Below are 26,321 nucleotides of genomic sequence, written 5' to 3'. Positions count from 1 at the left end.
ACATACGTTGAAATTCATCAAAAAATTCGAGGAGATTCTTCAGCTAATCTGCTGGACTAATAAAACTGTTGTAATTGCAGGTGACTTCAATATTAACCTTTTAGATAAATCTCACAAGAACACAATCTGCTTTGTGGAATTGTTAAACTCATATGGACTGAACGTTAGCATAGATGTACCAACAAGATCAACATTGGTTACAAAAACTTGTATAGACAACATTCTGATCAATCAATCAAACTTTACATCACAAATAATAAGAACACATATTTCTGACCACGATACAGCACAACTACTGACTCTTCAGGAAGAAATAGAACAAACAAAGGAATATCAATATAAAAGAAACATTACAGCCAATAACATCCAAGATTTAATCGAAAGACTGACGCTTTTAGATTGGAATGCTGTATATAAAATTCCAGAGAAGGAAGTAGATCAGCAATGGAGAACTTTCACAAATATGTTCAAAACAGAATTAGATTATGCTTGTCCGATAAGAAAAAATAAAACCACTGCTAGAAGACAACAAAAGCCAATCAATGATAATATTACAAAATGCAAGACCAGACTTGACATATTACACACTTGTAAAACATTCAATCCAGTCTTTATGGGAGCATACAAGGAGGTAAAAAAGGAATATGACAAAATGCTTCGAGATGAGAAAAGAGAAAGATATAAGCAGCAAATCCTTCAGTCTGATAACAAGATGAAAACACTATGGCAAACTGTAGCAAAAATCAAAAACAACACGAAAATCAACAAAGAGATTCCTGGAAATCCTTTAGAGATAGCAAATAATTTCAATCGTCATTTTGCAACAGCAGCTGAAGAAAAAATAAAACAGAACCAAAACATTCCATTTCAGAATGATATCACACGCAACAGTAACAATTTCAAATTTCGCCTGATAACTGAAGAAGAAACTCTCAAGATAATAGGAAAATTAAAAAACAAAAATAGTTCTGGAATTGACGACATTCCAATGTGCACAGTTAAAGCCTGTATGAGTCAGATAGCTACTCCATTAACATACCTTGTGAATAACTCCATGAAGCATGGTGTATTTCCTGAATTGCTCAAAAAAGCACTCATAAAACCAATCTACAAAAAGGGTAAAGAGAATGAACCGGAAAACTATAGGCCAATCAGCCTACTACCAGCATTCTCAAAAATATTAGAGCTGGCAATAAGTGAACAACTCGTAGATTTTCTTATAAATGAAGAAATTTTAAGTTCCACTCAACATGGATATGTGAAAGGAAAATCAACAACAACAGCAACATTCCAGTTCATTACTGATGTACTGAATGCATTGGAGGATTCCAAAGTGGTAATCGCCTTACTGCTGGACTTATCTAAGGCCTTTGATACCTTGTTTCACAAATATATCCTAAATAAGTTGGACAGTTACGGAATAAGAGGAAAAGAGAAGGAGTGGTTTAGGTCATATCTGTCAAATCGAAGACAACAAGTAATTATAGATGGTAATGGCACGAGAACTTTATCCGAGGAGGCATTGATTCAATTTGGAGTTCCCCAGGGAAGTATACTGGGACCGATACTTTTCATCATCTTCATCAACGACCTGATGAGTGTACTACGTTCTGATCCGAATACATCCATGGTAAACTATGCCGATGACACAAGTTTTATATTGAAGGCGGACATCTTGCCCCAGATTGCAGACTTAGTACAGAGTATTCTCCAACAGGCTAATCACTGGTTTCAATCAAACAATTTATGTTTAAATGTAGAAAAAACATGTGCTATAATTATTAAAACCACACATGCAAACTTTCAAACACCTTCTCACATTCAGCTAAATGACAGTAAACTTGATCTTCAGACCTCAGGACGATTTCTTGGGTTAACTATAGATGAGAACTTGAACTGGGATGAACATATTACAGGCCTGTGTACAAAACTGGGATCCATTTGTTATTCATTGGGTGTTTTACGAAGCTATCTTGACTCATCGTCTATGAGAGTTGTCTACCAGGCAACCTTTGAAGCCAAAATAAGGTATGGTATTATGTTTTATGGTAGTGGTAATAACATGAAGCAAGTGCTAAAGATGCAAAAAAGAGCTATTCGAACAATAATGAGAATGCCATGCAGAGAAACATGCAGGGGCATATTTAGGAAACATGGACTACTTACAGCCATAGCGATACACATCCAAGAATGCTTGATATTTGTGTTCAAAAATAGAAACTGTTTCGAAACCAAAACCTCTACAAAATATGACACAAGAACAACTCAACTAAAATATCCAATACATAAGCTTTCACTCACAGAGAAAGGACCAGAATACAGGTGTATAAAATACTATAATAGACTTTCAAACCAGATGAGAGACATAACCAACCTCAAACTATTCAAGAAGGAAGTCTATAAGTTGCTGCTTCAGATTGAACCATATACAGTGGAAGAATTCCTGGTACATAATATTTGATATAAAATAGACTAAAGATTATTATCTGACACTGTTTCACTTCAGGTAGACAATGTATTTGTACATGAACCTACTTTATTTGAAATAAAGCTCATTATTATTATTATTATTATTAATTATATCATTGTATAAAAATTCCTTATACAGTGATTATATTCAAAAGAAACATCAGCCCTCACTTACGATTTTTCTCTTCTTTATCCCGAACAGTGTGATACTTAGAGGTGCATTAGGAAGAAACCGATGGTAGGTTAGCATTCAGAATCGAAAATTCTCCATGATATCATATTTTGAAGGTCCTTCACGTCTAATTTTTTTTTCAAAAAAAACTTACATAACGCAAGATATCTCGATTCATAGTTCTCTGAAGAATTACCTTATTGCAAATCGGTATTAAGCAACGGGATTTCCTCATGATATCAAATTTTGAAACAGATCTGGATATAAATTCTCTTAGAAAAATTTTTCTAATCATCCATTCGAATTTTTATCTAGGATTATACTCTAGCCATCTAGGAAGAGTAGCCTAAACCTGGTTTAGGTGAGGATGTATACATTACAGGATTCTATACATGTTTTCCGCAAGAATAATTAGTTTGGTAAAATGCGGATAGATGGCTTATAGATTATAGATGCCTACAGTAACATAATAAAGTCACTATATTGATTTCCACTGATTAAAATTTTAGCAGATCCGGTCATGAACTGTCTTAGTTAAAAATTCTGTATCAAACCATTAGAAATTTTTTCTAGGATTATACAGTAGCTTATCTAGTCACTGTAATTGTAAATTGAACGCCAGCGCACTCTAACGGCTTATAAATTCATTATGTCTAACAGTGTGATCTTTACCCCCTAGAGGTCGCAACTATATTTCAATTTAATTTTGCATAGATTTCTATCTTGTATTCTCTAGAATTAGGTTAGAATTTGCTGGATTTAAATTTCTTTCTTATTTTGGTTTTATTTGGAAACGCTCATTTATTTTGAATTAAAATGACATATAATCTCCCAAAAACCCATGAGTTTTCTATTATCACATAAAATATTCCTTTGTGGATTGAAGAGATATTCAACCAAAATTATGAGATATTTAAATGTTGCTGAGAAAAATGATGCTGCAAAGGGAATATCTGCTATTCTTTCTAAAGGAGCTTCTAACAGGGTATGATATCCCGTAATATTCAGATTGCTGTGATAATTTAATGATAACATTGATTAATCTCGTTTTTAGAGAGAAGGGTTATCAAAGTACAACAAAATTTATGAGTTTGAAGGAACAGTATTTGGCCAAAGGGCCAAAATGATTATGACATCCGTATCTGGACATCTTTTAAATTTTGCATTTCACCCATCATTTCGCAATTGGCAATCATGTAATGCTGCAGATCTTTTTGATGCTCCTATTCAAGAAATATGCCTAAACGACATGGAGAACATCAAAGTGAGTACATAAATAATTATAAAGTTTACCATAACAAAATTCCCTATTCGCAGAAAACTCTAGAAAGAGAAATAAGAACTTGTGATGGTCTCATATTATGGACAGATTGTGATAGGGAAGGAGAAAATATTGGCTTTGAAATTATAAGAGTATGTAAAGATGTTAAATCAAATATCTCTGTATATCGGGCTAAATTCTCAGAGATAACTGGACCTTCAATTTTTAGAGCCTTGTCAACTCTTGGACAACCAAACAAAAATATCAGTGATGCAGTTGATGTCAGAAAAGAATTAGATTTACGAACTGGTTAGTCTTTTTTATTTATATCATTGCAAGAGTAATTTTGAAATTATTTTGCAGGTGCAGCATTCACCAGATTACAAACACTCCGTCTGCAAAAAGCATTTCCTTCTAAATTATCTGACAAAGTTATCAGTTATGGATCATGCCAATTTCCAACTTTAGGATTTGTTGTTGATCGATATTTATCCATCGAGAATTTTATACCAGAAACTTTTTGGAAAATCAAAAGTATGTTAATGTTTTGAAGATTTCCTATAATTCCTAGATATACCTTCTATTTTTTCAGTGAATCATAAGATTAAAGATATGACAACTGAATTTTTATGGAAGAGAGATCGTTTATTTGATAAGAATGCTTGTGAAGCTATATTAGACATTTGTAAAGAGAGCAATTTAGCTAAAGTTGAGTCAGTAGAAAGTAGAAGCAAAAGTAAATGGCGTCCCCTACCTCTAGATACAGTGGTATGTAATTTTATTCTATATTTCTTTAAAAATTTTCTATATTTAAGTGTATCTGTAGCATTTCTCTTTTGAATATTCTGAGTTTTACAAAAATATCAAGTGTCAGTTTGCAGTATTGAATACATAATTTAGTTTAGTTTTTCAAAAACATTAGGGAATTTGATTCGTAGGAAATGGAGAAAACTATATCGAAGAAACTTAGAATAAATGCTAAAACAGCTATGAGCATAGCTGAGAAGTTATATACCCAGGGTTTTATCAGTTACCCAAGAACAGAAACCAATATATATCCGAAGGAATTAAATTTATCCAACATTGTGGAACAACAAACAAATGATGGTAATTGGGGCCCATTTGCCCAACGTATTTTGAACGAAGGGGGTCCAACTCCTAGAGCTGGAAAAAAGTCAGATCAGGTAATTAATGATGACACTTTTTGAGGAAAGCTACCATTTTCAATTAAATAGAATCTTAACAATTGATTTTTTGACAATATGAACATCTTTTAATCGTCACAAATTCAATTCCAATGGACTTCTATAATCGTTATGCTCAATATTATAATATTAATCCAAGAATTTAATCTCAAAATTATGATTTTCGAGTGCAGAACCATCTTTGTGCACCAATTGTAATCTCACACCGTTCTATGATATTGTACACGCTCAGATGATTTCTTCACAATGTCTGCTATTTCGATTAACTTCACTTTACGGTCATTCAAAACTATTTTGTGAACTTTTTTGATTTTTTCGTTTGTGACAGACTCTTTTGGGCATCCACTGCGTTCGCCGTCTTCGGTGGTCATTTCACCACGTTTAACCTTAGCATCCTATCTATGATGGTTGATTTTCCTGGTGCAGACCCCGGAAACTCTTCATCAAGCAAAGATTTTGCTTCATCCCTATTTTTTCCCATCAAAAAGCAATATTTTATCAGCACACGAAATTCTTTTTTTCCATCTTTTTTCAAATAACAAAAGTAGCTACACTCACAATGCAATATCTCACAAACTAATGGTCGGACTGCTGTCAAATTTTGACACGTTTTGTTTGAAGGTTGGTACTATTTAAAAATCATATGGATTTAATACTAGCTCCGCCATCTGTGCATCAGACCGGGGACTTTTCAATTGGCCTAATAGTTAATAGAAAGGTCGATCAGATAGTAAACTATTACTTAGTTTAGTAATTTTCATATTTGTAGAGATTCCCATTATAATTTTCACTGGTTTAATTTCTGTTTATTGATTTCTTGCTAGGCCCATCCTCCGATTCATCCAACTAAATATGCGCCCGGCCTCAGCGGTCAAGAGAAAGCCGTTTATGAGTACATTGTCCGACATTTTTTGGCATCGGTACATAAAGACGCACAGGGTTTTGAAACGACCGTAACTGTTGATTTAGCCGATGAGAAATTTACAGCTAAAGGATTAGTCATCTTGGAGAAGAATTATTTAGATGTTTACATCTATGAAAAGTGGACTGGCAAGGAGATCAACAATTATCAACAGGGAGAAACTTTCACACCAACAACGTTAGATATGGTAAAGGATTCGTTTTTGTTCATAATACGCTATTTGACAGTATGAAAAATATAAAATGCATCAACCTTAATTTGTCCCAGGCCGAAGGAAATACATCACCTCCCAAATTGTTAACGGAAGCAGAATTGATCGCCTTAATGGATAAACATGGGATTGGTACCGATGCGACACATGCCGAACACATAGATAAAATTCAAACTAGGGAGTACGTGGGTTTACACGAAAATATGTATTTCGTACCAGGGACTCTAGGAATGGGTCTGGTCGAAGGGTGAGATTGTAACATAAAAAATTATACGGGTATTCTAAAATGACTCTTCACCTTCAGCTATAACAATATCGGGTTGGAGGTATCGCTGGCAAAGCCCATTTTGAGGGCGGAATTCGAAAATGACCTCAAGCTCATATGCGATGGTGTCAAGGATGCCGAAGTTGTTAGAAGAGAGCAGGTGGCGAAATACAGAGCGGTATTTCAGACGGTTGAGGATAAGATTCGGGAAATCGACAAAAGTTTAGCTAATCGTTTGGGAGACGCACCGGTTCAAATTCAGCAAGCACCCGGAGCTGTTCAAGATTCCTCGAGACCGGTACTGAAATGTCCGAAATGTGGTGATTTTATGTTTTTCAGGTGAGTTGCCCAAACCAAAAAAAATATGCGATTAAATAATAAAAAAGGCTCTAAAAACCCACATAATTTATACTAATCAAACATTTGATTGTTCTACTACTTGACAGAAATTGATCATATAAATGAAGTGAGAATCATTCATTACTTTAGAAATTCATTTTCTGTTTTTTAGCGGTCGCAAAAAAATGCCTTGAATCATAAAATATGAATACCAAGGCTTTTTTCTTGTGACAAATGCTTATTCTATGACGGATCATAGAATATGACCAATGAAGCCGTTTTTTTGTGACGAATTTTCCGTTTGGATGTGACGTTCATCAAATTCTGTATTCATGAATTATTCAAAAATATACAATTCTATTGTTTAAAATTTAATATTCCTAGTTGGGACAGATTCACTGAATATGTTTTAATAGACAAAAATTTTAAAAGCTCGAATAATTCAAAGCTATTATCGTGTTATTTGTATTTTTGTTTAATGTTTTACCATAAACTCCACATTTTTCACAATAAAATATGATAGTATTCAGAGAGTTTGAACAGATTCATTTTCTCTATCGAAGGGTCATTGAAAACTTAGGGTATTGAAAACAACATTGAATCCTAATCTGAAAAAGATTGCTATAGTAATAATTATAATGAATTAATCCAATCAGAACATCAAATTTCACATTTTACAGAAATCGAAAAACCGGAGCTGGTAAATTTTTAACGTGTGGTGCTTATCCTTCTTGCAAAAATTCAGCTTGGCCATCTGCAGTCATCGAAAGTGTAGAAGTATTGAATGAACACTGTAATAGTGTGAGTATCACTGTTATTTCACAAAATTTGAATTTTGCCAAATGGCATTGGATCACTCAGAGAACATAAAATCTGTGCCTCACATCGAACTTGTTTTTGAAATTCCAGTGCGGGCCAGATACAAAGAAAGTCAAGATGAAATTCAGACAGAATCCTTTGATCGGGGAACCTAATCCGACCATACTTTGTATAGGAGGCTGTGATGTGGGTTTATTAGAATCTCTAGATATTCCTCTATCTTCGGTGAAACGACGTGAGTATCTTTGAATATATAAGATGAAAACATAAAAATTACACAATATTATTTTATGTACAATGCATATCATACTATATCAACATATTACTACTTTTTTCTAAATCGTTTCAGAAGCGAATAGTTCTAATGTCGAACACAATGCAAACGGAAGACAACAAAATACCAATAGACCTTCACAAAATCATAGCAGTGGAAGGCCGAGCAGTAGTTGGCCTTCTCCAATCCTTCAGACACCATCCAATAATACGGTAAGGAGACCCAGTGATGTAACACCTGTTCAACAATATAATAGCCCTGTGATTCAAAATTCGTCCAATTCGGATATAGTCTGCCTATGTGATAATGCCGCCTCGTTATTGACTTGTCAGAATGGACAGAACAAAGGTAATTTCATTTTGAAGTTGGTGATGGTGACTGACAGAAAATAACCTCAAAAATAGAACTGACAGACCGTCATTTGTCAAAAAGTGAGGTTAGTTTCAGTTGAGTCATCATTACCGATGATATTGCTTTCAGTCACAAATGGGATAATGATAACAATATTTCAATTGTGATTTTTATTTTACAGGTAGGAAGTTTTACAAATGTTCGAATAACGCCTGTGGGTTTTTCCTGTGGCAACCTAATAGCTCTGCAGCTTCTACTTCGATGGCTTCGACCAGTATGGACACATCAGGCGCTGTTACAGTTAAGTGTAGATGTAATCAGCCAGCCAAATTATGCACAGTGATGAAACAAAACGAGAACCATGGTAGGAAGTTTTACGCTTGTTCTAAACCGCAATCAGAAAGTTGCAAATTCTTTCAGTGGGCGGATAACGTAAGTTGAACACCTATTCTTATTGCGTAATCCATATTAATGAGGTTAGAGTATTTTTCTATGGCAGAAATTCATATACAATTTTTCAGAGGTCGCAAAAAAATGCCTTGGATATGTATGCCATGATGAATCACAGAATATCAATACCAAGACCTTTTTGTGACAAATGCAGTATTAATATTCTATGACGACTCATAGACTATGACCGCATAAGTCGTTTTTTAGTGACGAACTTTCCGTCTGGATGTGATATATAATTATTTACGAATTTTTTAGTATAATTCTTTTGCAAATATACAATTTTTTTTGTAGTTAGGATAAAATTTGAAATAGCCAAATATCCTAATCGAGTTTTTTTGCTGGCATTCTTGTAGGTTTTACAGCTATCGAATATGATTTATTTCTTTCTAGGTGGAACAAAATACAAATAGCGATTATCCTTCGGATGGAGGTGGTGGGGGAGGTAGTTGGAGGGGGGGAAATAGAGGAAGAGGAGGTGGAACACATAATCCAAGAAATCCTAAACCTAAACCTTACGATAAGAATAATCAACCTAGGGCAAAAAGAAAATGTGGAATATGCGGTCAGGAAGGTATTGAATAATTTAACTATATTTAATATCAATTTGTCTTTATTCATGTCTTCTTTTTCATAAGGAATATAACTTGTTTTTTTTTTCAGGCCATACCAGACAACGGTGCCCTAATTCATAAGTCAATTTTTATATTTTTGTACATTATCTTAAGAATAAATTAATATTTTATTGTTATCTGTTGTCTAATTTCCTCAATTTTTCAATTTCCCTTTGTTGGAGATGACTTTCTGCAGTTGTTTGTGTTAGCTAAAAGAAAAAAATTGTAATACTAAAAAGATTTTTTTTTCATTCAAGTTGATATCGATCATTAAAAGTTTAGTTTCACATTTCGAATATCAAGCTAATGGTAAAAATATATTTACATTCTTTATTTGAAAAATATGCAGAATTGAAGCATAATCTCAAAAGTAATTTAATTAGTTTTCTCAAGTTTTTCCACTGCTATTGTCTCGGTACTAAGAGAAATTTCATCATTTTGTGCAGGTGATTCAATTTTCAATAAAGCAGAGTTTTGTTTTTCTTTCGTTTTTTTATGTTTTCTAGACCTTAAATGAATATTCCATTGTTCTTTTCCTACAAATACTCTATCACAAATTTTGCATTTATACGTGAGGAAATCTACATTGGCAGTAGACACTTTTTCTAAATTGGGTAATCTCTCGTGAGGGCAAGGTGTGCCTAACAAATATGAATCCACAATATCACTTGCTTTGCCGAACACATTCTCAGTCCATGCTGAAACATCTGTAGCGTCTAAACCGTAAATGGGTGGTACAGTTCTATCGTTTCTAGCCAAGAATCTATTATTTATCCACTTGACCTGTTTTCTTGAATATCTTCTTGTTGCTATTTTCAACATTTCGGTACCTTCTTGTAATCTTTCCTGTCCTAATTCTTCATTCCTTTGAGATTCTGGAAGTGTAAGAAAGGAATGAAATTCTTTGAATCCAATAGACTGTAGCATTCCTTTTGTGTAATCTGGATTTTGGAAATGTCTCTGAAATTTCAGGAGTTCTTCTATCAGTCCCTCCTTCATCATTTCATCTACTCGTTTGTTAAGTCTTTCATCTAGTACTGCTTGACTACATTGTACCCAGAAAATTAATGAGTTAGGGTAACGTAGGCCACCACATGTTTTAGAACCACCTTTTGAATTGTGCTGTTCGTCCAAAATATCACTGAGTTTTCTACTTTTATCGTGAAACACTTCTAGAGATCGCAGTATTTTTCTTCTATTATTAGGATGTAACCTTCTTGCCATTTCAGGATCTAATAATGTTAATTTCTTATGCAGTTCTGGACTAGGTAAATGATTAAATTCTTCGTTGAATACTTCAGAAGATGGTCTCTTGAGGTTTTCTCCACAGTTGTCCACTAATATATTCCATAACAATGCTTCTATATAATAGTTGGTTCCTCCAACTACTATAGGAAGTTTATTTTTGGAAAACAAATCGTCAATAATTCCTTTTGCTTTATTCCTATATTCTATAACTGTGTAAGTTTCTTCTGGTTTGAGGATGTCAATTAGATGATGAGGAGCAATTTGCTGTTCTTCTTTGGTTACTTTTGCAGAAATTATATCGAGGCCTTTATAAATTTGCATAGAATCAGCACTAATTATTTCACCGCCAAACTTTTTAGCTAATTCAAGCGATAATTTAGTTTTACCTGATCCAGTTGCTCCTAATATAACAACTAGAGGTAATTTAGACACCATTGCGAATACTTCTTTTCAATACAAATGCTAGTAATTATTCTTTTTATAGGTAGAACCATATATTCCTTTTGAAAATACCTGTTGAAGACAAATATCAACTAAACAAAATAAGTGAGGTTGACATACCACCTATAAAATAATTCTATGATTGATACGTTTGAACTATTTCAGAATTCCATAAAACCTATTAGGTGTCCTAAAGGAAAATATGTATTTTGTAGGTTTTTGATTCGAAATATGAATAATATAAAAAAAATAAAATAAAATCCTACTATTTGAGAAAACCTTAAACTTAATTTGAAGTAATGACAAATAAAAAGAGTTATGTAGGTCTTGTGAAATTAATAAAAATACAAAAGCATCTATAATTCATACCATATTCAGGAGAATTTCAAATTTAACTTTGAAGAGATTATTTTCTTCTTGTAACTCCTGTATCTGTTTCTTTAATTTTTGATTAGTCTTGAATAAAGAAGCATCCTGTCCAGATTCTACAAAATTATGGATATTACTTTTGAAAATACATAAATAATGTTTTGTACCTGGAATCCATTCACCGTTTTGAAATCTCAAATTATTATTTCCCAATTGTAATAATACAGTGCGATTATCTAATACTAAATCATTGCGTTCTTCATCATGAATGAAATTAGTACGTCCCTTTCGACTTGGCGTTTTTTTCGGAGAAAACTTTTTTCGAAAGAAAGGCATTACTTTATTATAGGTTTAGTTTGATATACATAGCTAAAAACATATACAACCCGTTGAATACGTATTTCACTTTGAAAGATAATCTCAATTTAATAATTGTTTGTATTTATTTTTACCCGTTGTCATGGTAACGAAGCAGCCGTGGCCTACAGAACAGGTTACGTTTTCCTCCATCATTTTTATTCAAATATTAATTCAAATAATGCTTTATTAAGAGAGAAATCATTCGATTTGTAGTAATTTATTTATGATTCAAAATTTTTTGGAAGTACATAACTGTAAAATAAGCTAAAATTCATCTATTTTATTGACAGTTACCGTTATCTATGACTCTACTATGCCTACTTTCTAATCTATGATATTTTTACAATCTTATTTTTCACATCCACAGAGACAGATTCCTTAACATATATTTTTTTTTTCTGATTGTGTACATCCCCATTTTAACGAATATTGTTTTGAAATATGATCAAATAAAACCGTTATTTCATTACTCGAGCGAATCTGATTCAATCTTATCACCTTTAGTGTTTCACAATGTGAGCTAGAATGAGTTCAAGTAGTGAATTTAGTGAACCTAGTGATGAATCCGATGAATCTTCTTCAACAATGGACTCATTGAGCGATATTGAGGGAAAACCTATTTTTAAATTTCAGTCTCCTTTGAGACTTACAAAAAGTGTGGACATTTCACAAAAATCTTCTTGGTCTGATAGCTCTAATAGTGATGGCTTTCTCGGTTGTTCCAAGAGGAACAAGAAGAAAAAACTACCTCCAATTGGCATATTTTGGGATATTGAAAACTGCCAGGTACCTAAGTTCAAGAGTGCCTCAGCTATTGTACAAAGAATTAGAACATTTTTTCTTCAAAGTTATCGTGAAGCCGAATTTATAGTAGTTTGTGATGTTAAAAAAGAACACCCTCAGATTATTCAGGAATTACACGATTCTCAGGTAAGTAAAACTATTGTGATTTTTTCAACATTATTCCATTCTAATTTAGTTCTATCAAGTTCCAAATGAGAGAAGTTGATTAATTTTCATTTCAGGTTAATGTGATACATGTATCATCGATCTCTAAAAATGCTGCTGATGAGAAATTAAGACAATCACTAAGACGTTTTGCAGAAGTTCATCGACCCCCATGTGCAGTGGTTTTGATATCGGGGGATGTTAACTTTGCAGCTGATCTCAGTGACTTGAGGTATAGGAGAAAAATACGGGTGATATTACTTCATAATGCAAATGCAGCGGATGCTTTGATTTTATGTGCTAATGAACATTTCCTTTATACTGAACTAATCGAAGATTTACCAAGGCACAAAAGAGAAAAGGTAAACATTTCATATTACTAACAACTTCAAACCTTTTGAGTCGAAATTTGGGAAGAAATAGCTTTAATACAATTTTAACCATTAGCCTGTAATCCTTGTTCCTTGTTGCTTCTCACCTAACCTATAAATAGTTCTCGTAGGATTTTTGAATAGAAACATTTTTTGTAAAGGTATTTAGGCCTGGTTGTCAAAATATAGAATTAACTACAGTTATATTATTATTATACCAAAGATCAAAAATTTATTGGTTGAATAAATAAACATTTTAAAAATTCCATATTGTGTGTTCCAAAATGAACGTTTTATTGGTAGTAATGTAAAAAATTTAAATAAAACTGGTTTAGAATTATTCTAAAGTAGGGATCACTCATTGAGTTGTTTAATTTATAATAAATTTTGGAGTAGCAAGGGCATTTTTCTAAAAATTGAAAACTTAGGTAGGTTTATTTGTTAGGACAGTGTTTTAGATAGCTTACTAGGTATTTTCAGAGCAGAAAGATTAGCGCTTATCATCCACAGAAAGTCAAGATACGTCCTCTAAAACAGATTGATACATTGCAAAGATTATATTTATATAGGTATTATCAATCAATAAGGCATTATAACTTTTCTTACTGTATAAAGCTTAAATTTAACCTCTTTTCTAATTTGGTGTTGTTTTCATTTGTAACAAACTTCATCCCAATCTTTTGGCGTGCATTGAATATTACCTGCTTTATTTGCAAACAGAAATATATGAATTCCAATTAATACTAATAATAATATTTGGCAGAAGCCTTTTTTCCACAATTATTTCTCCTCTCTTATGATTCGCAAACGAATCAACATAAAAGCTTGTAGTCCAAATTTCCATTTTTAACAATAAGGCTATTTGACAAATTTTCAATTCGCCTAAATTTTTCCCGATAAAATAGAAATCAAAAGGTGAAAAAACTCATAATTTAATAAAACTCATTGCAGATATTACTTTGATTCGTTAAATTCTTACTATAGCCATCTACTTGAGGTAAGAATTCCGTTCAAGTTCCAAAATATCTATAATATTACTTCAAATTGACGTCATCATAAGTTCGCCCAATCCGAGTCTAAGATATGCAGTTGCCAATATATGCGACAATATTTTTCATACTGTCGAATAGCCTATTTGTAATGTGCTTAATTTTCTGAATTAATCTTTTTGCTGTTGAAAGAATTGGAACGTAGAATGGTACTTAATGAGAAAAGCTTGGTTGCCAATCTGGCAACTAGGTGAGGGTATTCTACTTTCGTTCTATCTGCAATTCTGCGGAATGCTTGCAGGTGCTACCTGACGAAGTGGCCATTTTAGAGATAACCAATTTGCCTTTGAACTATAATTTCGGAAAGATAAAGGCACGTCTCAAATGTCTTACGGATAATTGTGGTGGAAGGGTGGAAGATATTCATCCGGACGGTAGAGCAACCGTCAGATTTTCGACATTAGACTTTGCAATCAGGTGAGTTTGTTTGATGTCTCCCACCTCATCTGTAGCAATTTTGTTTGGCATCTATCTTAGGAAGGTGCCTCAACACAGAAGAATTTCGAAATTCTTAGCTCTGTGAGCATGCTCGGTTGGTCCAGAGGTTAGGATCCCGTACTTCTAAGCCGGAGGCTTGAAAGAAATTTTTTTGATTATGAGGGACCGTCCAACCATTCGCTATTGGGTGAACAATCAATAGTGCTGTGCCTGAAGTGGCGCTGGGACACAGTAACAAAGCCTACACAGAACATAACCGCTTATTCTAAATCGTACAAGCTGTAAAATTCTGAGAGGTCCCACAGAGCCCTAGGATAGTCGGGGTAGAAAACATTACACTAATGCCACTTTTACAAGGTTGTCAAATCTCGGAGGAGTGGGTTTAACCTACCCTAACCCTGCTGTTACTAAGATTTTAGATAGGTTTGTTCTATCCTACACTAATTAGTGTAATTATTTCATCAATTGTTATCACGTGAAATGTACTCAAAACGGCGAATAACAATTTTTTGCTTCATTTCAATTGGAAACAATGGATGAAAAATAAACATTTATTCGATATTATGTTGGTATTTCCAGTGGCGGCTGACGTCTTAAGAGTTGCAAAAAGTATCTTTCAAGATTAAGCATTAATCAAAAACTACAAATTGAACGAAATGAACGGCCTTTGTTCAACTAACGTCTTTTAAATGGTTTCAAATTTTTATTGCTTCAACTTAAGTATTGCCTTTCAAATGCGCCGCCACTGGCTTTGACTGCAGATTGCAGAATAACCTCAACGTCATTTGACAAATACACAACTATGTCGAAAAACGAAAAGTAGGCCTATTTTAAAAGAAAGGGATATACGGTGGTTTTTCAATATTATACAGGGTGGTCCAGGCAGAAAATCCAGGAGACGAAAAATAATATGAATTTGCTTCATTCGGGAAATGTTTCGTCTACAAAGAGAAAGACAAAATTTTCATGCACTTTTGATCTACTTTAACGTGAATTTCTCGGTTTTAGCTGAGCTATGAAAGGATCTTTCATACGCACGGGCGTAATAATTATATAAGTTACTTTTTTTTTAATTATACATATTTTGTCTGAAAAAAGGGCCTAAAACTTAATTTGTAGACATTTCGGTTTTTATATGTGTTTTTAGGATACTGAATCGTCTTTATTTTTTAGTATTACCAACAGTTTCTATATGAAATATGTGATGAAAAAAAAAATTAATAAAAAAAAAACATGAACTTGGTAGGATAATTGCAAAACCAATTAATAGAGCTGAATTTTAACACATTTCTCAAAATAATCTCGTTGTTTAAAATCCAAACGTGAATAAACAGTGAATCCGCACATTGACGTATTTTTATCAACATATGAGTGGCACAAAAAAAAAGTTTTCACACTGAATCGTAACAGTAATCTTCCAGTTGCTAGTTCAACTGCTGGAATGAAAATCGTGAATTAAGAAAAGTTTTTAGTGATCGCCTTTTTAACAGTGAGAATGGCGCATTACAATAAGCCTTATGAAAGGAGTTCCAGGTAACTATAACTCTCTGGATTTTTGTAATACAACGAACCAGAAAGTAGAGATTGGGAATTTTCTTTATGTGGAAATTGGTCCGCCATTTTCATTTGCTAATTTCGTTTGAGATTTCATATTGAACATTGTTTAGTCCAACAAAGTCCTTTCAACATAACACTCTCCAACAGATAATAAACACTTAGTCAACAAATGATGATTATCAAATGAACAAACTCCAAATATTAGAAACAAAATTTGTTTCCTCAAATTACTTTTTTTTTACTCAATATTCTAATTTGAATCTGTCAAGTGATTTTTATTATTTTATTTGTTTCTTGCCAAAAAGATAGTTTGGTTAACTTTTCAATATTATTTGGTGTGACTTTATTTTTTTTTTGATTATTTCAATTTTTAGGGCACAAAAACGTATAAACGGAGAAGATGTATACGGAAACAAAATTCAAGCATCTGCTCCATCTATCAGGAATTTCCTAGGTAAAATTAATTCACTTCAAGGGCAGAAGCTTTTGAAATTAATTCACTCAGTTTAACATATTTTTTGAAATTTTTTGAGAATGGGGTGTTATTTCAAAATTTGCTGATGTTTCAGGGAGAAAAACAAAAAACGATAATTTAAATTACACAACAGTACCTGGTTTTTATCCTGCTAACCAACTGGACATGTCTCATATAAATACACCATGGAGGGTAAGTCAATTTAAGGGAAAATTTATTTTAAAGGGTTGAATACATCATTTTGTAACTTTATTTGTGGTTATTCTCATTAGTTTTCAATCGTTGTGATTTATCCCTTTTCTTTTTCTTTTTTTTAGGCAAATTACCAGCTACCACCACCGGGTTTCACACAACAAGACCAAAATCAGGCTGCAGCCAGTATACTCTGGAGACAAGTAAGATATTTGAAAAAATATGGGCTTGTTCAACAAACTCTTGACTTGGTGTAATGTTCAAAGATTAAATCCACCTTAAGTGTCAAGAGTTTATTGAACTACTCTTTTCAATACACTTTTAGGTTATCTAAAGCAAATTAGGTTAAGTCAAATATGTCAGTTTTTATTGACAGATATTTATTTTTAACCTCACTTCTTTGTATTTCCTAATCCTCGAAGAGTATTGCATCTTCTCCTTTTCAAATTATTAACCATGATGACTGACATAAGGCCGAATATGACATTTTGGGGTAGAGTTCGGAATGGAAACTTTCTTTGAGCTCCTTCAGGCTGTGTGATCACTTACTTAAGAAGCATTTCTGATTTGACCGAAAGATTTATGTTGATTTACTTGTTTTCGAACAATTCCCTATATTCAGGCATTATTTCAGTGTGATCGACAGTTGCCCAGGGAAGGTGGGGAAGGCAACTATTTCCGTCCTATTCAAGGAGCACAAAGTATGTTAAGCAATCCAGAACCAAACTTCGATATGCGTATAGCTGATATCAGATCTGGCAACTCGGACTTACAGTTGCTCAATGTTCCTAACCGTAGCCAGAAAATGAATACAGATTCTGAGGTCAGCGATGATTCTAGGGTGAGTACACTATAAATATCTATTTTATATATCAGCAATACCCGATACCACGAATGCTATTCAAAGAAAAAGATATTCAACGAAACCATCCTAGAAAGTAGTTCAAATAATTCACTTTCCACTCTATTTTTTTTCTTTTTTTCTAAATTTCAAGTTTTCGTTATATTATTTATGAATAAATTGTTTTAGGCTGCCAACGATAACTCAAAACCTCACAGTATAGTTGATAAGCAACCAGTCGATTTAATCATATCAAACTTAGATTCTTCAATAGGATTGTCAGATCTAAGACGTTTATTGACTAATATGCTCAAGGAATATGCAATGGTGAGCTTGAAAAAAAATTGATTTTACTACTACTTAGAATACGGATAGAAATACCACAAGAACAATATTAACGGTCCTTTTTCAGATTTATAGTTTAAAAATTGCAACTCAAGCAGATGGATCAACTTGTGCAAATATCAGGGTATCTAGTCAACAAGAGGCACAATTTGCAATATCTCAGCTTCACAGACAAAAACTAGGACAGAAAAGAATCGTCATATCATATGCTCAGAACAATGTCTCCGATCCTGAACATTTGAAAGCACTCATCGTCAACATTTTACAGGTAATATAGATTTAGAAGGTTTGAGTTTCCTGCATAAAAACCTTTATTTCAAAATTATATCGTCATTCATAGAAACCATGCAATTCACTGAAACTAACCTAACATAACCAAAAAATACGTCATTTCTTGACATGATCTGAATATTGGTGAACCATGTGGTCATTCTTTTGCAGGAAGCACCAGACAAATGTATGGCCCTTTTCAAATTCATGGCTTTACTTGAATCGAGATACCATTGCACTCTATCGGTATCGGAGGTAAACAAGTTGAAAGATGTTTGCAAAATCACAGAGGAGCAAGGCTGTCGTATAATCTCTCTTACGCAAGAAGTTAAAGCATCTCCACCTCCAAATTTGAACAAGGTATTTTAGTGTCAATTATTTTTTTGTAGTTCGTATAATAGTAGTAATTATATCCATTCAGATTATTTTATCGTATTGTACGGTACACTGTCCCAATGGGTTACAATCAGGTGGATGGTGTGAAATCAACACAATTCAATCTCCGAATTTGATGACGTCGCTTAAATTCTTCACCAAGCAGTTGTATAGTTTACTGGACACCCATATGGGTGCACTGCCTTTTTTGAGGTAAGTTTTCATGGTTTCGATTCTTCAAACTGTGACTGCAAACTTTTCACCATTTTTGTAGTGTTCTGTTGTAGTTCCAGTTTTAGTAATGGCGTAGTTTTAGCTTGTCAAATGTCAAAATATGACAGCTTCAAAAGTGACAGCTGCCCAGATAGGGGGCTATTCAAAATGAAACCTCTTATTGGAAAACCTTGTATCATTGTATATTAGGCAGTCGGTATGTAACTTTTTGAATTTTAGCTTTCAAGCTTGTTACGAGCAAACATTCCATCTTCCACTTCCTGTCGATGAAAGTGGTGTGCCTTTAGAACACTTTGTTATGTGCGTTCCTAACATAACCATCAAACAAGTTGGCCCGAACAAGACCATCAAGATAATTAAAAGGGAGAATAAGAAAGCTTTGAACGATGAAGGTAATCATTTTAGATTGTGTCCTACCAATCAGTTGAGTTTTTGCATGCTCTAATTTTGTTCAAATATCTGAAGTACATTTCAAGGTCAAAATCAATTCTGTACAGAACGTGCTAGAAACTTGAAAATCATTAGGAATTCTTTACAGAGACATTCCTGAAGGGCGTTCCTCCTTCTCTTGCTCCTAACATCTATTTGTTGTGTCGTGAAGTTGTTGATTTGCTACGTACTATGGATAAATGTCAACTGCCATTAGCCAAATTTATCCCTGCTTATCATCATCACTTCGGAAGACAATGTCGAGTGGCCCATTACGGCCATACAAAATTGGTGGATTTGTTCGAATCTATGTCACATATTGTGCAGGTAGGTGTTCTTATAAATAAACAATTTCAAGTAGTTCAAGAAGTAAAGCTTTCAGTATTGACATTCAATAACTTGCCGTTTTAAGGTTAGGTGAGGTTAGGTTTTGAAGTCATTCATGTTTTTTCTTTGACAGATAATAGGAGATGGCACACGCAGATTGATTACCTTATCACACTCTGCTCAGATGAGAAGATTCACATCTGATTTACTGAAAGTATTGAAGGTGCAGCCTTGCAAGCAGATAACGATTTTAGAATTCCCCATAGCTTACGAGAAAGTTATCAGCAAGCCCTTCTCACCAATAGACTACGGATTGTGCACTTTCGAAGACTTAATAGGAGAACTGCCTGAGAATACTATAGTTATTAGTCACAAAGACGATGTAATCACTATTGCTGTTCCCAAAAGAGAACAGACGCCTAAAGAAATCGCAAAAACTAAAGAGTTTTCAGTTGAGGTAAGTCGAATATCGAGTAGAAAGTTGTATAGCTTTAAGCAACTCAAATTTCATCCAAACGAAGAAAAATGTCAAAGAAAAATTGAATGAGGTTCACCAATATAATGAACTTTGTAGGTTGTTGAACTGTTGAGACATTCTCCGTATTGTACCATCATTTTTCACAAATTTGTACCTGCCTATCACCATCACTTCGGATATCAATGCAAAGTATCAGATTATGGTTTTACGAAATTAATTGAATTATTCGAAGCCATACCAGATGTCGTGAAGGTATAAGAAATGCTAGAACTTTTAAAAAAATAAATAACATCAAAACTAACGTTGAAAACAGAAACAATCGATTAACAAACTTAACGCAACAATGTAGTGCTTCGTCCCTTGAGTTTTTTGTATTTTGTATCGTTTCGTAGATGGTTTCCAGTTTGTATCCTTCGTCTGATCGAATTTCGTTTCAGATTATAGAGTTATCGGATGGAGAAAGAGCGGTTTGCTTAACATTACCCAAAATGTTGAAGGTGCTTGGTTCACAATTGTTGTCGATGATTAAAAATTCCAGCCTATCCAGTATTTCCCTAGAAGATCTCTCAGTTCTGTATCTGAAAGAGTTCGGATATCCATTCAAGCCGGAAGCATACGAATGCGAAACAGTCGAGCAGGTTATATCCAATTTACCAGAATATGTTCAGGTAAATATTTTCTTCTACAAAAGAATTGAAACTTGAATTGGAAAATATAGTTTGACAGTTGACAAGTTTAATGACATTTGTGCTGTTAAATTGTAATAATGACATTTGTCTTGTTAGGTTATAATAGTGACATTTTTCTTGTATAGGTTATAATAAATGGCAACATTGCAAAATATTTAAATATAGTTTCCTAAATTTTACAGTTCCTATTGGAAATTTTGAATATTTTCTCAATAAAACCCCATCTATATGAATTTCTAGAGTGCAACTAATTTGTTACAGCTTCTACAAACTTCAATAGGCTCCTACATTATTCCAGTAGAACAAGATCCTATTCAAATGTACAAAATTAGGGTATTGGCTATACTTTTAGAACCACCCTATTGTAAAGAAGCTTCTTTCTTCAAGATTGAATACCACAACAAATACAATAGCCACCTGACAGTTGAAAACTTGAATGAACTGAAAAATGTATTATCGGTAAGTGAACTGATATTTAGAAAGCAGTTGCAAAATAGTTTCATGAGGATTGTATCATCAGAAGATAATTTTTTTTTAATTCTATATCTCTGAATCAATTTGTCAGGTTTCACTGAAATTTAGTGCTTATATGTAAAGTTCATCGATAAATTGAAAAAAATAACGAATTTTTTTAAATTTCTCTCAGTATTCACAACGTCATTGAAGAGTAAATCTTTCCTTATTGAATGGCATAACCTATTGAACACAAATGACATAACAAATGTCACCATGGCTACAGTGTTTCCATTACAACCATTTCAAAGTGCATTATTTATTTTAAAATCGATCTCATTAACTTGATTGTTACAGATCTCTTATTCGAATAATAAAAACTACATATCCTTGACTAGACAATATGTCTTGGCCGCTCAGTTATACCAAGTTTTATACAATAATGGTGGTCAGATTTTCTACAATGATTTAGAAAGATGTCTTTTCGCTTGTTACGGTAACGAAATCAAATTGGAAGACTACAATATACATTCACCAAGTGATCTGATGAGATATTTCAATTTCTTAATTTTTATAAGAGGTAGTGGACCTAACACTCTCATCAGTTTCAATAAAATACTCACAGGTATGAAATATTTGTAGTATTACGTGAGAAAGATAGTTTCACAATTTTTTTTCGTCAGATCAAGTACCTCTTCCTACTCCTTTAAAAGAAGTTAAACCAATCAGAAGAGAGGAGGAACGTGGCTGTAAATGGTTACCGATAGGTCATAACGCCCCTCAAAGAAAAATAGCTCCTCCCAAACCTGATACTCCGCCTTCTCCTGTAAATATTCGAGTCGTTCATTGTTGAATTTCTTTTCATACCTTTTTTTTTAGGGAACTACTTTGTTTTGGAATTCTCCCAATGCCAATGGGAGCAGTAAAATTACAGTGAGTATTATTTGATTTGTCCTTAAAATAATTACAATACCTGTAAGTTACGTTTTACATGAACAATCACTCGATATTTTTCTTATTGATTGAAGTATAGGGTGTTTTTTTTCGAGGTATATAACTTTAAGTTGGCATTACTGTTCAATATGGCGACCGATTTAACAGCTGTCAAGTGATTTATTCTCAGTTTGGTTTGCCAATTCATCATGAATAGACTCACGCCTGAACAACGCTTGCAAATAGTGCAATTTTATTTCGAAAATAATGGTTCTGTGCGGAATACGTATCGCGCACTACGTCCATTTTATTTTGTTTAGCGATGAAGCGCACTTCTGGTTGAATGGCTAAGTCAAAAAACAAAACTGCCGCATTTGGAGTGAAGCTAATCCTCAAGTGTATGTCGAAACACCGTTACATCTAGAAAAACTGACTATTTGGTGCGCTTCATGGGCTGGTGGAATCATTGGTCCGTACTTCTTCAAAAACGATGATGGCCAGAACGTTACAGTCAATGGTGATCGGTATAGAGCCATGATTACTAACTTTTTCATTCCTGAATTGAACAACCATGATGTCCAGGAGCTGTGGTCCCAACAAGACGGCGCAACATGTCACACAGCTCTTGTCACAATCGATTTATTGAAAGACACGTTTGGTGACCGCCTAATTTCACGTTTTGGACCTGTGAATTGGCCTCCAAGATCTTGTGATTTAACACCGCTAGACTACTTTCTGTGGGGCTATGTAAAGTCATTGGTCTATGCGGATAAGCCACAAACTCTTGACCATTTGGAAGACAACATTTGTCGTGTTATTGCCGATATACGGCCACAAATGTTGGAAAAAGTCATCGAAAATTGGACGTCCAGATTGGACTACATCCGAGCCAGCCGTGGTGGTCATATGCCAGAAATCATATTCAAAATGTAATGCCACAAGATTATCTTGCGGATAAATAAAATTTATGTCAGTCGAATAATCCATCGTTGTTTTATTGCAATTTAAAGTTCTATAGCTCTAAAAAAAACACCCTCTTCAATGAGAATTAGGTTATGTTAGGTTAGCTTTGTTTATCTTGATCAATTTTTATGAACATTAAAAATTTCAGGACTTTTCAATCCGAATGCCCTTGTTCCAAACTCCAAGATTACTTGAGAGGGATATCAAAGACCTGGTGTCTCCTGCTCATCAGTTGTATTCTTCAGATAATAATCCGTGGACTGTTCGAAATTGTATTTTTCAAAGTTTTTCCGCTCCAGATGCCACCGAGCTACCTTTACCTGATAAACTTATATCCAGAGGTAAGTACCATAAGCCAAAATAGGGTTTTGAAATTTTTAGAAAATTTTCTAAATCGTTTTTTTCATTCAAGGAGTTATATCTGATGACTCAAACGACTCTGGCGTTAACACGAAATTGGACATTTCTCCAAGCGACATGGATAATATGGGTTCGTCTCTTACGAAAAATCTTGATGGTAAGGATAACTACCTTAACTGTCAGTCCCATTCTTTTCACTTTTAGTTGAATAAATTGCACTGACATGAACTTAGCTGTCAGCATTACCATAGAATATCTACAGTTATTCTTCTTTTTATCTTAGGGAAATTCTGGGAGCTAGGTTCACACCGTCAGTGAAATCGAAATAAACCGGAGGTGAAAAGAATTAGCTTTAGAATATTACAATTCTTCCAGTTGCTGGAAGGAACGAATTCTTTTCACTTTCAGTTAAATAAATTGCATTGACATGAACTTAGCTGTCAGCATTACCATAGAATATCAACAGTTATTCTTCTTTTTATCTTAGGGAAATTCTGGGAGCTAGGTTCACACCGTCAGTGAAATCGAAATAAACCGGAGGTGAAAAGAATTAGCTTTAGAATATTACAATTCTTCCAGTTGCTGGAAGGAACGAATTCTTTTCACTTTCAGTTAAATAAATTGCATTGACATGAACTTAGCTGTCAGCATTACCATAGAATATCAACAGTTATTCTTCTTTTTATCTTAGGGAAATTCTGGGAGCTAGGTTCACACCGTCAGTGAAATCGAAATAAACCGGAGGTGAAAAGAATTAGCTTTAGAATATTACAATTCTTCCAGTTGCTGGAAGGAACGAATTCTTTTCACTTTCAGTTAAATAAATTGCATTGACATGAACTTAGCTGTCAGCATTACCATAGAATATCAACAGTTATTCTTCTTTTTATCTTAGGGAAAATCTGGGAGCTAGGTTCACACTGTCAGTGAAATCGAAATAAACCGGAGGTGAAAAGAATTAGCTTTAGAATATTACAATTCTTCCAGTTGCTGGAAGGAACGAATTCTTTTCACTTTCAGTTAAATAAATTGCATTGACATGAACTTAGCTGTCAGCATTACCATAGAATATCAACAGTTATTCTTCTTTTTATCTTAGGGAAATTCTGGGAGCTAGGTTCACACCGTCAGTGAAATCGAAATAAACCGGAGGTGAAAAGAATTAGCTTTAGAATATTACAATTCTTCCAGTTGCTGGAAGGAACGAATTCTTTTCACTTTCAGTTAAATAAATTGCATTGACATGAACTTAGCTGCCAGCATTACCATAGAATATCAACAGTTATTCTTCTTTTTATCTTAGGGAAATTCTGGGAGCTAGGTTCACACTGTCAGTGAAATCGAAATAAACCGGAGGTGAAAAGAATTAGCTTTAGAATATTACAATTCTTCCAGTTGATGGAAGGAACGAATGTCAAAGGAGACTGCCTCGAGAAAATAAAGAGAGTTTGGCAGCGAAACGTAATTTCCTACGCTGATGGTTTCTATGCGAAGGTGAGCATAAACTGATATTCTCACCGGTAGGAATTTCGGCGAATTATGTGATTTTTAAAGAGGTTTAAACTGTGCCTGCCCTGTACAATTTCACTTTTCCGAGATGAATTTAAATCGTCTTTCATATTTTTAGGCGGAAAGCCACTATGTGTGCTTTAATTTACGGTTTCAACTAGACCAAACTCCAAAACTAGTCTTAGTGTGATTTTTGTTATTATTTTACTGTGTGATTTTACTCCCTTGTAATCCAGTGAATTGCATTTTATTTGAAGATCATTTTGAAACGACAAATTTTCGTGTGAACTTCATTTGATGAATGAATTTTGTTGAGCAGGAGATGAAGTGAGAGAGAACTCTTTCTGTGAATATCTTCATACAAGCCTTTTTATTATTCAAGACCTTAACTTAATTTATAACGAGGGGCCTAGATCTAAGGAGAAATGATATAATTTCAAGACTCAAAACGGTTGAATCTAAAAATTTACATTACTCTTCTAAGATCGTTCAGGAAAACTCAAACGTTTCTTGTTTTCAAAAACTTTAAGAGAATTGTTATTAATCTTGCCTTTTCATCAATACATATTTTTTTGTGCTGATACAAAAGTCCTAATCGTGAAGTTGTTCAGAGAAAAAGATTATAAATTGGAGGGATAAATTTTACATAAAATATTCTTATTCCTCCTCATTTTTTTTTGGCTCAGTCCTTCTCAACTATCTTCATTCTAACTGTTATTCTTGCTACAAATTTATTGATTGTAGCTTATTATTGTTTACTGTCCAACATGAAATAAAATGAAGATAACAATTATATACATAATGTTAACTGAATATTTATGTAAATATGTTAAGAATTGCCTAATGTTGACATTGAAATCTGAATTAAATCTGTGTGCAATACTGAAAAAACCTCAAATATTGCAATAGTTATTATAAACCCTTGTTCCAAAATGATCTTGTGTAAAGACTATTTATTTGTAAAATCTGAAGCATTCCTACTTTGTTAAATGTAATTTGTGATGAGTATTGTTATTGTTCTTAATTTTTTTGCTCTATTATGTGTTCTTTATGTTCCTCGTCGGTGGCAATGAAAAATAAGTACTATATGTTCCAAATGTCAACTATCGTAAGATCAGGTTAGTCTTAATCATTTCAGCATTTTTATAAATTCATTTTCCTAAATAATTTTTTTATGAGAAATGTGACAATTAATTTATCAAGTAGTATATAGGAATAGAAGAAATTTTTATCTGTAATTAATATTTTTTAACAAAAACAGTACCCAATAATTTTTGTAAAATGTTATTAAATGCATTTTTCTACTTTCAATTTG

At 33.5% G+C, this 26,321-nt stretch overlaps 3 protein-coding genes across 12 annotated transcripts; 2 read left to right on the top strand and 1 right to left on the bottom strand.

Moving 5' to 3' along the window:
• The first annotated feature begins 3,373 nt into the window (after positions 1-3,373).
• Positions 3,374-9,489, top strand: LOC123682933 (DNA topoisomerase 3-alpha). Of its 2 annotated transcripts, none has more exons than XM_045621780.1 (15): positions 3,374-3,626; positions 3,696-3,905; positions 3,959-4,211; positions 4,266-4,436; positions 4,495-4,670; positions 4,841-5,086; positions 5,932-6,216; positions 6,297-6,487; positions 6,545-6,844; positions 7,525-7,645; positions 7,754-7,898; positions 8,016-8,285; positions 8,470-8,720; positions 9,132-9,312; positions 9,402-9,489. In XM_045621780.1, exons 1-15 carry the CDS (start codon positions 3,483-3,485, stop codon positions 9,431-9,433), a joined length of 2,976 nt encoding a protein of 991 aa, XP_045477736.1. In that variant the 5' UTR covers positions 3,374-3,482; the 3' UTR covers positions 9,434-9,489. The 2 variants fall into 2 exon arrangements, with proteins under 2 accessions (XP_045477736.1, XP_045477735.1); XM_045621779.1 differs by having other exon boundaries at positions 8,013-8,285.
• LOC123682934 (tRNA dimethylallyltransferase) lies at positions 9,334-11,521 on the bottom strand. Of its 2 annotated transcripts, none has more exons than XR_006747916.1 (2): positions 9,678-11,184; positions 9,334-9,561 (listed from the first exon to the last, which is right to left on the bottom strand). XR_006747916.1 is itself a non-coding variant. In XM_045621782.1 (2 exons), exon 2 carries the CDS (start codon positions 11,033-11,035, stop codon positions 9,728-9,730), a length of 1,308 nt encoding a protein of 435 aa, XP_045477738.1. In that variant the 5' UTR covers positions 11,036-11,113; positions 11,411-11,521; the 3' UTR covers positions 9,334-9,727. The 2 variants fall into 2 exon arrangements, 1 of the variants encoding a protein (XP_045477738.1); XM_045621782.1 differs by adding an exon at positions 11,411-11,521 and having other exon boundaries at positions 9,334-11,113.
• A 606-nt stretch (positions 11,522-12,127) lies between these two features.
• LOC123682932 (meiosis regulator and mRNA stability factor 1) lies at positions 12,128-26,317 on the top strand. 8 transcript variants are annotated; one of them, XR_006747915.1, is made up of 24 exons: positions 12,129-12,700; positions 12,796-13,080; positions 14,380-14,555; positions 16,508-16,587; positions 16,703-16,800; positions 16,926-17,003; positions 17,435-17,641; positions 17,831-17,968; positions 18,054-18,254; positions 18,428-18,616; positions 18,678-18,844; positions 19,085-19,257; positions 19,404-19,621; positions 19,755-20,078; positions 20,196-20,351; positions 20,537-20,767; positions 21,050-21,247; positions 21,599-21,866; positions 21,925-22,067; positions 22,121-22,174; positions 23,286-23,478; positions 23,550-23,654; positions 24,801-24,991; positions 25,125-26,317. XR_006747915.1 is itself a non-coding variant. In XM_045621773.1 (24 exons), exons 1-23 carry the CDS (start codon positions 12,296-12,298, stop codon positions 24,973-24,975), a joined length of 4,170 nt encoding a protein of 1,389 aa, XP_045477729.1. In that variant the 5' UTR covers positions 12,129-12,295; the 3' UTR covers positions 24,976-24,991; positions 25,125-26,317. The 8 variants fall into 8 exon arrangements, 7 of the variants coding, with proteins under 7 accessions (XP_045477733.1, XP_045477729.1, XP_045477728.1 ...); XM_045621773.1 differs by having other exon boundaries at positions 24,893-24,991; XM_045621772.1 differs by having other exon boundaries at positions 24,893-26,317.
• The last annotated feature ends 4 nt before the right edge of the window (positions 26,318-26,321 follow it).

Source organism: Harmonia axyridis, chromosome 6, assembly GCF_914767665.1.
Source record: "Harmonia axyridis chromosome 6, icHarAxyr1.1, whole genome shotgun sequence".
In the NCBI taxonomy this organism is placed as follows: Eukaryota; Metazoa; Arthropoda; class Insecta; order Coleoptera; family Coccinellidae; genus Harmonia; species Harmonia axyridis.
Note: the sequence above shows the minus strand (reverse complement) of the source record. Positions and strands in the feature narration are given on the sequence as shown.